Source organism: Talpa occidentalis, unplaced genomic scaffold (genome assembly GCF_014898055.3).
Source record: "Talpa occidentalis isolate TD23 unplaced genomic scaffold, MPIMG_talOcc4v2.1 talOcc4.8, whole genome shotgun sequence".
Classification (NCBI taxonomy): Eukaryota; Metazoa; Chordata; class Mammalia; order Eulipotyphla; family Talpidae; genus Talpa; species Talpa occidentalis.
Genome location: NW_023605194.1, coordinates 20,487,905 through 20,500,198, shown reverse-complemented (window position 1 = coordinate 20,500,198; position 12,294 = coordinate 20,487,905). Strand labels below are relative to the sequence as shown.

General features: G+C 58.4%; 2 protein-coding genes across 7 annotated transcripts in view; both read left to right on the top strand.

Moving 5' to 3' along the window:
- Positions 1 to 73: 73 nt before the first annotated feature.
- Positions 74 to 6,709, top strand: TWNK (twinkle mtDNA helicase). 2 transcript variants are annotated; one of them, XM_037496198.2, is made up of 6 exons: positions 74 to 106; positions 672 to 1,916; positions 2,122 to 2,362; positions 2,507 to 2,614; positions 2,931 to 3,072; positions 3,932 to 6,709. In XM_037496198.2, exons 2-6 carry the CDS (start codon positions 674 to 676, stop codon positions 4,250 to 4,252), a joined length of 2,055 nt encoding a protein of 684 aa, XP_037352095.1. In that variant the 5' UTR covers positions 74 to 106; positions 672 to 673; the 3' UTR covers positions 4,253 to 6,709. The 2 variants fall into 2 exon arrangements, with proteins under 2 accessions (XP_037352095.1, XP_037352096.1); XM_037496199.2 differs by lacking the exon at positions 74 to 106 and adding an exon at positions 166 to 183.
- Positions 6,710 to 7,466: 757 nt separating this feature from the next.
- Positions 7,467 to 12,294, top strand: part of LZTS2 (leucine zipper tumor suppressor 2) — a 10,398-nt gene continuing 5,570 nt past the window's right edge. For 2 of the 5 annotated variants that reach the window (XM_037496206.2, XM_037496200.2), the window contains exon 1: positions 10,197 to 10,247. The gene's annotated coding sequence lies outside the window, so the exon portion shown is untranslated. The other 3 variants (XM_037496203.2, XM_037496201.2, XM_037496205.2) reach the window with 3 other exon arrangements.

The following is a 12,294-nucleotide window of genomic DNA, read 5'->3' as shown; positions in this document are numbered from 1 at the left end:
GGCTCCCTCACGCCTTCCGCTTCCGGGGAGCCTCGCGCCGGCGGCAGTTTTGCTTCCTGGGTCAGGCGAGGGGCGCGCGGGAGTGACCCACGTTGCGGGCGACGGGGTGAGGGCAGAGCGGTGGTGCGGGGCAGGGCCGGGGCGGCGAAGCCCGCAGAGGTGGAGCGGAAGGAAGGCGCGGGGGTGAGGTGGGCGTCCCTTTGGGCGCGGAGAGGGCGGGGCGGCGTCGGGGCGCTCTAGCTGAGTCCCCCGTGGGGGAAGGAGCCGCGAGGAGTCCCCAGGGGGGCCCTAGAGCAGCGGGGCTGCAGAGGACGCAGCTGGCTGCAGAGATGGGACATCGAGGAGAAACCGTGGAGGGGCAGTGGTGGTGAAGAGATGATGCAGGGACACCGTGTCGGCGAGGAGCGGTGTGGAGGGTCAGAATGGGGGATCGATCGGTGTGGGGAGCAGTTTTAAAGGACCTTAAAGGTAGACACTGACAGAGGGACATACACGTGAAAGGGCGTGTTCGGGAGCCCAGATGTGAGGTAGCCATGTGGATAGGCTGCAGAGGACTCAGATTTTAAGAGAGAAACCATCTAGTGTGGGAGGACCCTAGGGCCTGACCTATTGAAGGCAGCCGAGCCAAGCATCTAAAGCATATCAAGTCGTGACTTTCTCCATTTGACTAGGAATGTGGGTCCTCCGGCGAGGTGGTCACCCCCTCCGCATCCTGCTGCCCCTGCGTGGGGAGTGGATGGGCCGGAGGGGCCTGCCCCGAAGCTTGGTCCCGGGCCCTCCTCGCAGACGTTACAGGAAGGAGGCTCTCCCGGCCTTGGAAGGACCTGCACTGCCAGTAACTACAACTGAAATCCGCCAGTATTTGCGGGCACATGGAATCCCCTTCCAGGATGGCCACAGCTGCCTGCGGGCACCCAGCCCCTTTGTGGGGCCCTCACAGCTCCAGGACCAGACCCGTGCTGCCACTTCCTTCAGCCTTTTCATTGACAAGACCACAGGCCGCTTTCTCTGCACGACCAGCCTAGCGGAAGGGAACTGGGAAGACTTTCAGGCCAGCGTGGAGGGACGAGGGGATGGGGCCAGAGAGGGGTTCCTGCTTAGTGAGGGCCCAGAAGCTGAGGACAGTGAGGAGGTTCTGAGGATCTGGGACCGAGCCATACCTCTCTGGGAGCTGCCGGAGCCGGAGGAAGCCAGGCTGACTCGGGTGATGTTTGGCCTTACCAAAGTGACTGACGACACACTCAAGCGTTTCAGTGTGCGTTATCTGCGGCCCGCTCGCAGCCTTGTTTTCCCTTGGTTCTCCCCCGGTGGTTCAGGATTGCGAGGTCTGAAGCTGCTGGGGGCTGAAAGCCAGGGGGATGGAGTGCGCTATGTGGAGACCACCATCCCCCGGCCTAGTGCCTACCGTAATCTGTTTGGATTACCACTGATCGGTCGTCGGGATGTGGAGGTGGTGCTGACAAGTCGTGAGCTGGACAGCCTGGCCTTGAACCAATCCACAGGGCTGCCCACCGTTGCCCTACCCCGAGGAACGACCTGCTTACCCCCTGCCTTGCTACCTTACCTTGAACAGTTCCGAAGGATTGTGCTTTGGCTGGGGGACGACCTTCGGTCCTGGGAAGCTGCCAAGTTATTTGCCCGAAAACTAAACCCCAAGCGATGCTCCTTAGTTCGGCCTGGGGACCAGCGGCCCCGTCCCCTGGAAGCCCTGAACCAAGGCCTAAACCTGTCCCGTATCCTGCGCACTGCACTGCCCGCCTGGCACAAGTCTATCGTGTCTTTCCGCCAGCTTCGGGAGGAGGTGCTTGGAGAACTGTCAAACGTGGAGCAGGCGGCTGGTGTCCGCTGGAGCCGCTTCCCAGACCTCAATAGACTTTTGAAGGGACATCGGAAGGGCGAGCTGACCGTCTTTACAGGTGACCCTTTGCTTGGGGTAGGAGGCAGAAGGTCAGGTGACAAAAACATGTGGGTTAGTGCTTTGGTAAATGTTGCAGTGGAGTCCTCCCACCCCCACCCTCCAACTTTGAAGCCCTGCTCTGTGTTTTGGTTTTGGTTTCAAGGTTAGAGCTTTACTCCCTCACCCAGGTTTGTGTTTGACACCCACCCCCAACCCCCCTGCAGGGCCGACAGGCAGTGGAAAGACAACATTCATCAGTGAGTATGCCCTGGATTTGTGTACCCAGGGGGTGAACACGCTGTGGGGTAGCTTTGAGATCAGCAACGTGAGACTGGCCCGGGTCATGCTGACACAGTTTGCTGTGGGGCGACTAGAAGAGCAGCTGGACAGATACGATGAGTGGGCAGACCGCTTCGAGGACCTGCCTCTCTATTTCATGACTTTCCATGGGCAGCAGAGTATCAGGTGAGACTCCCAGGCCTGGAATTTTCAAAGAATGGGAGGGCAGGAAAACACACCCCAGTTGTTGGTATCAGGCCTTTCTGCCTGAGATGGTCTGGAGATTCCTTGTAATTGACTCTTGAATTCTTCGTCTCTTCCTCTTCTCAGGACTGTAATAGACACCATGTACCATGCAGTCTACGTCTATGACATTTGTCACGTGGTCATCGACAACCTGCAGTTCATGATGGGTCATGAGCAGCTGTCCTCAGACAGGTGACATTCTCCTCTTGTCTAGCTGGCACCCACTTGAACACACATCTTCTCAGGGCGCTGGCCTCTGTGCACACACTCTATGCTCTTGTCTTCTGACCTGGGTGCAGGCACATACCATCCCAGATGTGCTGTGGTCTTTGTAGAGGTGTGGGAGGTGGGCAGTGGAAAGTACAGACAGGGACCTAAGTATAAGTCCTGGGGTAGAGAGAAGTAGAGTAGGGGTGGTTTGTAGGAAGATGAGAATGAATCCAGAGTGTATATGTGTTCTTGTCCTTCTGTGTCCAGTAATCTATTTGCTTTGTTGGGGTGGAGACAGGATTGCTGCTCAAGACTACATTGTTGGGGCCTTCCGGAAGTTTGCCACAGACAATAACTGCCACGTGACACTGGTCATTCATCCCCGGAAGGAGGATGATGATAAGGAACTGCAGACAGCATCCATATTTGGTTCAGCCAAAGTAAGTAACCTTTAGAGGAGCCCAAGCTTTGGAGAGAAGGGGGTGCAGGTGTGATTAGGGACAGGCCTCATGCAGCCTCTAGTCATCCTGACCAACGGGAAGAGGCAGGAGGCAGCCGCCTCTGCGGCCACATGAGAAATACAAAAGCTGATAATAGTTGGTGCTTTGCCCTTCAGAAGCTCATGTCCTCTACTGGAGAGAAACATGAGACTGATTATAGCTCAGTATGCTGACAGCTATAATAGGCAGTAGTGTATTTGGGAGCAAAGAGAAAAACCATCTGAGTCAGCCTGGAACATCTGGGGAGACTTCCTAGAGGAGGCAGAAGTGGAGTTGAGTTTTGGCAGACAACAGGTGTTCAATAAGCAAACATATGCTTCTGGGCAGCAGACTAGCCTGATCCTAGAGTTTCCAGTGGTACGTTAAACGCCTGTTATAGGCCAGGCTTGGGCAGGGCACAGGAATACGAGGCAGGGAGCTCAAACTATGTGCCACGATGGAACAAACATGAATCTGGAGAAGAAAATCACAGGAGTGGGAAGGTGATGGTCCTTTCTTCACTCCTGGATGTTGAGAGTGGGCTCAGATGAAGTGTGACACTTAGACTGAGACCTGAATGATAAGCAGCCGGGGCTACGTGGGGTAGGGCGCTGTGGGGAAAGTTTCAGTGGAAGGTCACCGTGCAGCATGGGACTGAAAGATTTAAGTAGCCCAGCATTTATTTGCTCGATAGGTTCAAGACCTGGTGATGGGGAGAAGCACTTTTCCCTTCTCCCGTTCCTGCCACTCCTCCCTGCACCATCAGCCTTCCTTTCTGCTTCTCTCACATGTCTTCTCACTCCTCTGTCCCATCCTTCAGGCAAGCCAGGAGGCCGACAATGTTCTGATCCTCCAGGACAGGAAGCTGGTGACTGGACCAGGGAAACGGTATCTGCAGGTGTCCAAGAACCGCTTTGATGGAGACGTAGGTGTCTTCCCACTTGAGTTCAACAAGAGCTCTCTCACCTTCTCCATACCCCCAAAGAGTAAGGCCCGGCTCAAGAAGATCAAGGATGATAATGGGCTGGTGGCCAAAAAGTCTTCTTCTGGCAAAAAGGGTGTTGTGCCCCAGGACTCTGAGACTGGCTTAGACCAGGCCCTCAAACCCTACTTGCCAGACCCCTCCAGGCCTTCACAGTGAGGGCAGTGCGGAACTGGATGCTGAAATGAGCCTGACAGGCCAGGCTGAGAGATCTACTCTTTCTTGGCCCTCTCCTAGGGCTGCCTCTGTGTGTGGCTCTGAACTTAATGACCTTTCATTCTGAGGGGCCCAGCCTAGGGCAGGGGTCCACAGTGAGACAATTCAATGTAGCAGATAGTTGGGAACCTACTGTATGCCAGGCTTTGTTCTGGGAATATAGTACTGACAAGGCAGATGAGGTTCCTGCTCTCAGGGAACCTGCAGTCCGAGGGAGACCGAGAAGCAGCTATCTAATTTTAGTTAGTGGAAAATGCTGTAGCGAAAATAGAACAGTAATGCAGAAGTGCCTATGAGCTAGTTTAGACTAAGGTCTGAAAAGGTGTATCTGGGCAGAGGACAGCTTCGCAGGGCTGAGTGAACTAGAATTGAGCCATGTGGACATCTGGAGAAAGGGGTCTGGCGGAGAGAAAAGTAAGTGCAGCAGCGCTAAGGTGGAAGTGAACAAGGCAAGCTCCCAGCAGTGTGCTTAGGCCTCTGAGCCTGGAGGAGAATAGGGGATGGGACATCTTGCCAAACTCCAGCCTAGGCTTTCAGACCCAAAGGGTGATAGGGTTGGTGCCAGACTCCTCTGCTCCCCACACGAGCCTGTCGTGGGGTAGCACTCACTAGCGTGAGATCTTAGGTGCTTGACCCTGTAAAAGCAGGGCCCCAAACATGGGAGCCTGGCCAGAGAGCCATGGAAGGAAGCTGTGAACCTGAGTGCCTGCCACCTGGACACCAGTTGCATGGTGTGCCCCAGCTGCCCGGCTGGGCACAGTCATGCCTTTTTTAGAGCCTTTTCCAGTTTTACTGAGAAGAAAAAAAAAAGTTTTTTTTCCCATAGCCTTTGTTTCTGTGCTTTTTCTTCCTTGTCCACCAGGTGTCTCCCCAGGATATAACTGGATTTTGCTCTCAATTTGAATTGGGAATAGATGAGCGCCCTCCCCCACCTCAGGTCTTTGAGTTTGTACACCCAGTGAAGTAGGGGCATAAAAGTGGATACACACACACACCCTTACACCTTTTCTTGGCCTAGTGAAGACCCTCTCTGCCCTGAGGCTGTCCACGTGAAGCCTGCAGAAGCGGGGGTCACTGGGCCTCAACCTAGGCCCTGCCTGACCAGCTGTCCTTCTGACGTGTGCCACTCCCTGGACTCTCAGCGTATGCTGAGGTTCGACTCATTCGTATCCGGCCCCCATCCATCTCCTTCCTCGTTGCACCCTCGCAGTGTTGCTTATGCTTGTGTGTCAGAACTCCTGGGATGCTTGTTAAAAATGAGAACTTAGACCCTCCTCTCCCCATTCCTGATACACACAATGTGCACACACACACACACAGACGTTTCTAATTCTGGAGGCTTGGATTCCCCCATTTTTAACGAGCTCTGAAGAAGATTGTAAAATATAAATTATCTGTAGACCCTGTCAGAAATGTCCCGAAGTGATGACACCAGTCTCACTTCCTCTGGTATCCTCAAGTCCCAGTTTCCTTTTAGCTTTGCCTCTAAAATGTTCTGAGGCGCTGGGGAGAAGTCTTTTGTGGATGGTTAGGGGGGGTCCCTGTTCCCTGGAAGCAGAGCTGTTTCTTCAAGTTCTCCCTGCCAAGAGGGGGCTCCTGGGGCTTTGTGACAGGATCTGGGATCCCTGGTCTGTAGTGTGAGAACTGTGGCTACAGTTGTCTCCTGGAGCAGAAGAAAGCTGTTCTCCAGGGACAAGAACCTGGGGGGAGGGAGAGGGTAGCTCCTCCAGGGCCTCCCTTCTTGGGGGTCTCTCCCAGACTGGCTGGAGCCAGGCCTCCTAATCCTGCAGTAATCATTGCCAGCCGCTGACTGGTCTAGGCCTCATCCGGAGTCTAACGCTATAAAGCAGCTACGCCTTCCAGATGCACACCACCAGGTCAGATCCACCGCAGGGACCTGGGCTCGGCATTCTGGTCTCCCTAGGAGAGCCCCAGTGTGTCCTCAAGGAAACCTTTAGGCAGCGTCCATCAGGTGACCTTTCTAAAATACCTGAAATGGGGACAGTGGGATAGATGCACGCTTAGCTGTTTATCTTGCTCCAATCTGCACCCCCACACAGCAAAAGCAAGAATGATGGGGGCAAGGGGAAGCTAATGCTTCCCCTGCCCCACCCCCTACACAAACGCATTCCATTCCACACCCGTCTTAATGCCTTACCTCAAGATTAGCCCAAAGTGTGTTCAAGAGTCCCTGGAGTCTAGAAGTAGTGGGGGATCCCGGAGTCCTGTGTACAGGCCCTGGGGGCCACTCCCTGTGTGGAGCAAAAATGAATTGAGGCAAATTACCTGGGACCAGTACTCTGCCTATGTCCACCTGGAGGTTAAGAGCTCAGAAAGGGCCTGGCCAAGCCTCGTCCAGCTGGGTCTGCAGCCCTGTTGTCAGATTCACTTGGCCCACTTGGCTGTGAGGGGCAGCTTTGGCCCTCCAGCAGCTGCAGGTGGGTGTGGGAAGGATCTAAACTCACTGGGACTCCTGCTCAAGTAATCTGGCTGCACACGTGGCTCAAGGCCCTGCCGGCTTCACAATCTTCCCACACCACAGTGCCATGAGGCGAGGGAGTGCTTGGTGCCTCCCTGCAGTACAGGCCAACTTCCTGTTTATACCTGTGGGTGGAACTTTATATGAGTCTAAGAGAAGCCTGGTCATACTCCGGGGGAGGGCAGACCTGGGAGGTCTGTTCACCTGGGGTGATACTGGTGGATGAGGAGGGGGAGGGGCTGGTTCTGCTGGGGCAGCCCAGTCTTAGGGATGGGGGAGGGTTTGTTTTAGTGAAACCCGAACCTCCTTTGTCTGCTTTCCAGGGGTTTTCCCTGTGTCTGGGGAGTGGGCTGAGTGGACCAGGTTCGGCTCCCTGCAGAACTGGAGAGGGTGGCTATTATAGCCCGATGGCCAGTTTGGTTAGGTCAGCCAGGTAGCTGAACTCACTTGCTGCTCACCCCTCCCCAGCCCTAAAGCCAAATCCAGTAAGCTGTGAAGTCAAAGGAGAGCCAGAGGGCCAGCCTTGGGTCACCGTCGAGCTACTGCGCTACCGCTCGGCGGGTACTGGGTAGGCAGCTGAGGGGGTGCTGGGAGGACCACTCCCCTCCCAGGGTCGGGGGCGCGGCCTCAGCGCCCCGCCCCGCTCCACCAGGCCTGGGCAGGCGGAGGCCCGGAGTCCGGAGCCCGGAGCGGGCTTGGGAGCCGGCGGATCCGCAACAAGAAGGTGCCGGCGCTGGAGCTGAAGCCGAGCGCGAGGGCGAGGACGAGCGGCGGCGCAGGTGGCGCCGGGTGAGTGTTGGGGCCGCGGAGGTGGAGCAACTCCCGCCTCCAGCGCGTCCTTGCTCCGAAGCGAACTTTCCAGGTCTGGGGAAGCTGGGGCTTGCGGGGAGAGGGGGCGATCCCCACTCCGGGGGGCGCAGGCGAAGAGTCTGAACAGGGAACCGACGCAGAAGCTCACGCCGAGGGGTGCGCACAGACCCACGCACGCACTTGGGACACACGAACACACGTGCATTGGAGAAGGCGCGCGCCCAGTGGGCTGCACGTAGAGCCCCCTGGAGCAGCGCTGCTGGCCCGCGCAGACCCCATCAGACGGGACGCTCAGCTGTCGCGGACTTAACCGGGGTGGGAGAAAAGGGGCCCCCCTGGCCGCCGACGGGGGCGGCCCGGGTGGGACGCACCCGGGGGTTCCTGCTTCCCGGCCGCTGCAGGTGAAGACTGAGACGTAAACAGCACCCAGCACGTGATCGCTCCGCGGACGAAAGGGCTATGCTCCCCCCACCCTGGCATCAGGGCGCGAACCTCCCTGCACAGTTCAGGGTGAGTTTGCAACGTCCGAAGCCGGGCTGTATTCCTTTCTCCGCCTGGAGAGGTGGTATGCTGTCTCCCAGAAATGCGAGCGCAACGCCCCCTGGAGCCGAGGTAGCTCTGGAGGACGGCCGGCTGCTGGGCTGGGGTGGGGTTACCTGGCCTTGCTTCCCCAATGCAATTCTTGGTGCCTCCATCTCTGAAACAGAGGGGGGCGCTGTTCTTGATGGCAGTGAACAGCTGCCCCCGCCTGGTACCTCCAGCCCTGCGAGTAGCTGCCTGAGGGCCTGTGGGCCCCCTTTCTACTACCAACCCTCCCTTGCAGAACTGGGAACTGGGGGCCCACCCCCCCATGTAGGAGCAGAAAGCCCACTCATACAGGAGAGGGAACCCCCCTTCCCCAGAGAATGCATGAGCGTAAATATCCCTTTTATACCGGAGTGGGCCTTTCACCCACCGATAGAAGGCAGGAGGAGCCCCCCTTCCACTCCCCCACCCCATGAGGCAGTGGGCTGCTGACCCTCGGCCTCCCTCCCCGCCCCACCCCCCACCCCTAAACACACATGCTGAGCCCAGCTGCTGCCTGAGCTTCTGGGCTCGCTGCCAGAAAGGGGAGGAGGCTCCTGGTGCCCCAGGAGGCTGGGATCAGGGCAAGGCCAGTGGAGGGGGTGGTCTCCACTGGGGAGAGGGGGTCAGTCTGTTCTTGTGAGACTGAGGCTCTGGGGTGAGCCTGAAGGTGGCTGGGCCATGTTTCCCTTTCCAGGGAAAAAGAAAGAAAAACAACCCTTTCCATAGAGCTAAAAATAGAGTTGAGAGTCGGCCAGGACTGTGGCCGGGGGAGGGGGGGTGCTCTTTCCTGGGGCAGAACAGAGCCCTAGCGGGCCTTGGCCCTAGCGAGAGGGCGGGGGGAGGCAGGAGACGGTGCTAGCCCAGGGGTGCAAGCATCAGCTGACCTGATCAGGTCACAGAGACCCCTGCGGGGAATGTCTGTGTGACAGTGTTTGTGAAATAGGATGTGCCTGTGTAAGTTGGCTGTGTGACACTGAATACGGCTGTCCACGTATGAAAGATGCTTCAGAGACTTGAGTGTATTTAAGATTGCGGCTGGATTCAAAGGACCGTGAGTTGTTGGGAAAGGTAGTTCGCAACTAGGCGGGTGACACCTAGCGTGCCTATGTGTGTGAGTTGGTCTGAAAGATTATGGAAATAAGGAGCGTCGAACCACGTCGTGCTGAGACTGATTGTGACTGAGACTGAATGTTGGGAAAGGTCATGTAGGTGTTTAGATCGTGTTGTTTGCGAGTGAGAACATGTGGCCCCGCGAAGACGAGGACGTGATGCTGCTCTGGGTTTGGACCGGCTCACCCTAGTGATTGTTGGGGAGCCAGGGACTACCTCTCTTCGAGCAAATGACTGTAAGGGAAGACTGGGGAGCACAGACCCATACCCCCCCGAACTCCCCCCCCCCCCCCCCGTGCTGGGAAGTGGGGTGGGGGCCTCTGCGGCTGGGGGTTACTGGGTGTATTCTCCGAATGGGCCGCCAGGTGGCGCCACTGCCGCCAGGCCGAGCGCGCTGGGGGCGGGGCAGGCGTGGACCGGGCTTCGGTCCCCGACTTGTGCGGGGGCCCCGGGCCCCGGGAGCCGGGGCGGGTGGAGCGCAGCTGACCCTCGGCCTCCGCCTCTGGCCTCCAGTGCTGGAGAGCGTGTCTGGGGAGGAGGCCGAACCAGAGGCGCGGAGGGGGAAGGGCGGCTGCCGCGGCGCCGGGCCCTTTGTGCTCGAACAATGCCCGGCCGTCGCGGGCCCCGCGGCGCCGGCTGATCAAGGGCGGCCCGGCCGCCGCCGCGTCCCGAGCCGCCGCGGGAGGGGCCCCGAGTCCCGCGGGCGGCCCCCGCGCGCGCCCCGCGGGACACCGGTGACGCGGGCGTTTGTGCGTGTCCGCGCCCCGGGGGCGGGGACGCCCCTCGGACCCCTCCCTCGCGCTGCGCCGCCCATCGCGCCGGGCGGGGGCCGGCCGGGGCCGGGGGCGCCGCGGAGGCGGGGCCGGGCCGGGCCGGGCCGCTCCGAGTGGCCGCGCGCGGGCTGGAGCCGGGCGGCGCGCTGCTGGGGCGCGGGGGGCCGCCCGGGGCTGAGCATGGAGCAGCGCGGCGGAGGTGAGGGGGGGCCGGGGCCGGGGGGCGACTGGGCGCCCCAGCTTCTGCCCAGCGGAGGTCCGGGGGGCCGTCGGCATTCCACTGCCTCCCCCACTTTGGGGAAGGGGGGCGGACTCTGGAGGGTGGGCTGCGGGCTCCCCGCTTCCTGTCGCGGAATGGGAACTCGTGATCCGAGCCTTGGTCCCGCCGGATTGGTCTTTGGAGTTTGGTGAAGGGGAGACTTTCCCCAACTCTTCAGCCCCCGAAAGCTGGGCTGCGGGAGCGCGGACCGTGGCCAGACCGCTCTGGCTCCGGCGGAACCCGACCCCCGACTGCCCCAGGCCTCTCCGGCGTGGGCGAGCGCCCTGCCAGCCGGCGCGGTTGCTCGGGGGGTGCTGGGGAGACGAGGGGCTCTCGTTCCCAGGGCCGCGAAAGCGTTTCTCAAAATGGAGCCTCCACTTGCCCCTCCTTCTCTCTCAGCCTCCGAGCGAGCGAAGCCGGGCCGTCTGGGCCTCGCTTTCCAGACGCCTGGCTCCGTCTCCCTGGGTGTCTGGCTCTCAGGCCCAGCTTTATGTCTCTTGAGGACCGGGGCCCCTTGCTGCTTGGGGCTCAGGGCCACAGGCTCTGCCTGTCTCCTTGTCGCCTGGCCCTTGGGGCCTCTGACTCTTTGTCTCCTGCCTTCTGGTTCCCTGTCTTTCTGTGAGTCTGTCTCTCTCCTTCCCCCACTTTTCACTTTCTCTGTGCTCACTGAAGTGGGGAAATGCAGACAGGTGCCAGCCTCGGTTGCCCCCTAGTTCCCCTGCCCTCTGTTTTCCCGTGGTCTGGAGTGGTCTGGAGAGGGCAGAGGAGGGGCTTGTTCCATCTGCTTTGCCCAGGGTGGCCCTTGTGGGAGGGCCCAGCCCCCACCGGGCAGAGGAGCCTCTGGTTGCTCCCTCCACTGGGTGTGTGGTGCCCCCCAGCTCCCAGCTCCTCACTCTCCAGACACCTTCTCTGTCCTCTGTGTCTTCTGACTTGGATGGGGAGGAGAAGGGCTGGACTTAATGGAACGAAGCAGAAAGAAAGGGAGCAGATCAAGCAACAGAGTCAAATAATGGGTGTCTCCTCTCTGCCCACACTCCAGTGACAAAAACCAGGCTCCGCTTACCTGGTTGTCCCTGCATGCCACCCAGGCCCCCACCCGCTCCCACACATGCTCCTGTTCACACACATGCTTCTTCTGCACACTCGATTTCCTATTCACACACTTGTGTGACAGACACACTTGACTACACATAAACTCATGTATATTAGAATGTGCTTCTATCCAAACATTCTTCCCTATAATCACTCATACACCACAAATCCACTTGTTATATGCTTTTATAATTTTAAAATACCCCCAAGAGTCATCCGTATTTACACACATTTAAGTTACACGTGCCTGAGTTCACACATACATATGTAGGAATGGACCAAAACACCTATCCAAGCGTACGTGTATGTGTACTCACATTCCTTCAAGGTGTTTTCACACACATTTTTGTTTGCACACTGCTCATTTTCTTGCTCTATGCACACAAACTCACACAAATAAGTAAATGCATACACTCCTCCTCCCACGTAATTCTCCATCCACTTCTTGGTCCCTGCCCCGCATGATGACTTCAGCAGATTCCTGAGTTTTGGTCTGGCTCAGGAGTAGGGAGCAAGTTCGGATAGAGATTGCTGTCCCCTTCCAGGAAGAAGCCGGGCCTGGGGAGGTGGAGCCCTCCTCCCTGGCTCTGCTCCCGAAGTGAGATCGCAGCAGCTGCCAGAGGTGATGGTGGGGCTTCTCCCCTCATGCCCTTGAAGCTACTCTGGGAATGTCTAAAGCTGGAAGGTTTTGTGCAGGCTGGCAGTGGGCCTGTGTGGGCTCCTTTAGGCCAGACTGATGGGGTGCGGTGAAGCTAGGAGTTGTCATGGAAACAAGCCTGACCCTTCATCTACCTCTAGGAAGCAGGAGACCCTAGAGGTCCCTATGAGCTCCCCCAAGAGCTCTGGGTTTCTTGTTAGACCAGCTCCACCCTTGCCGCCTCTCTGTCTGGGAGAA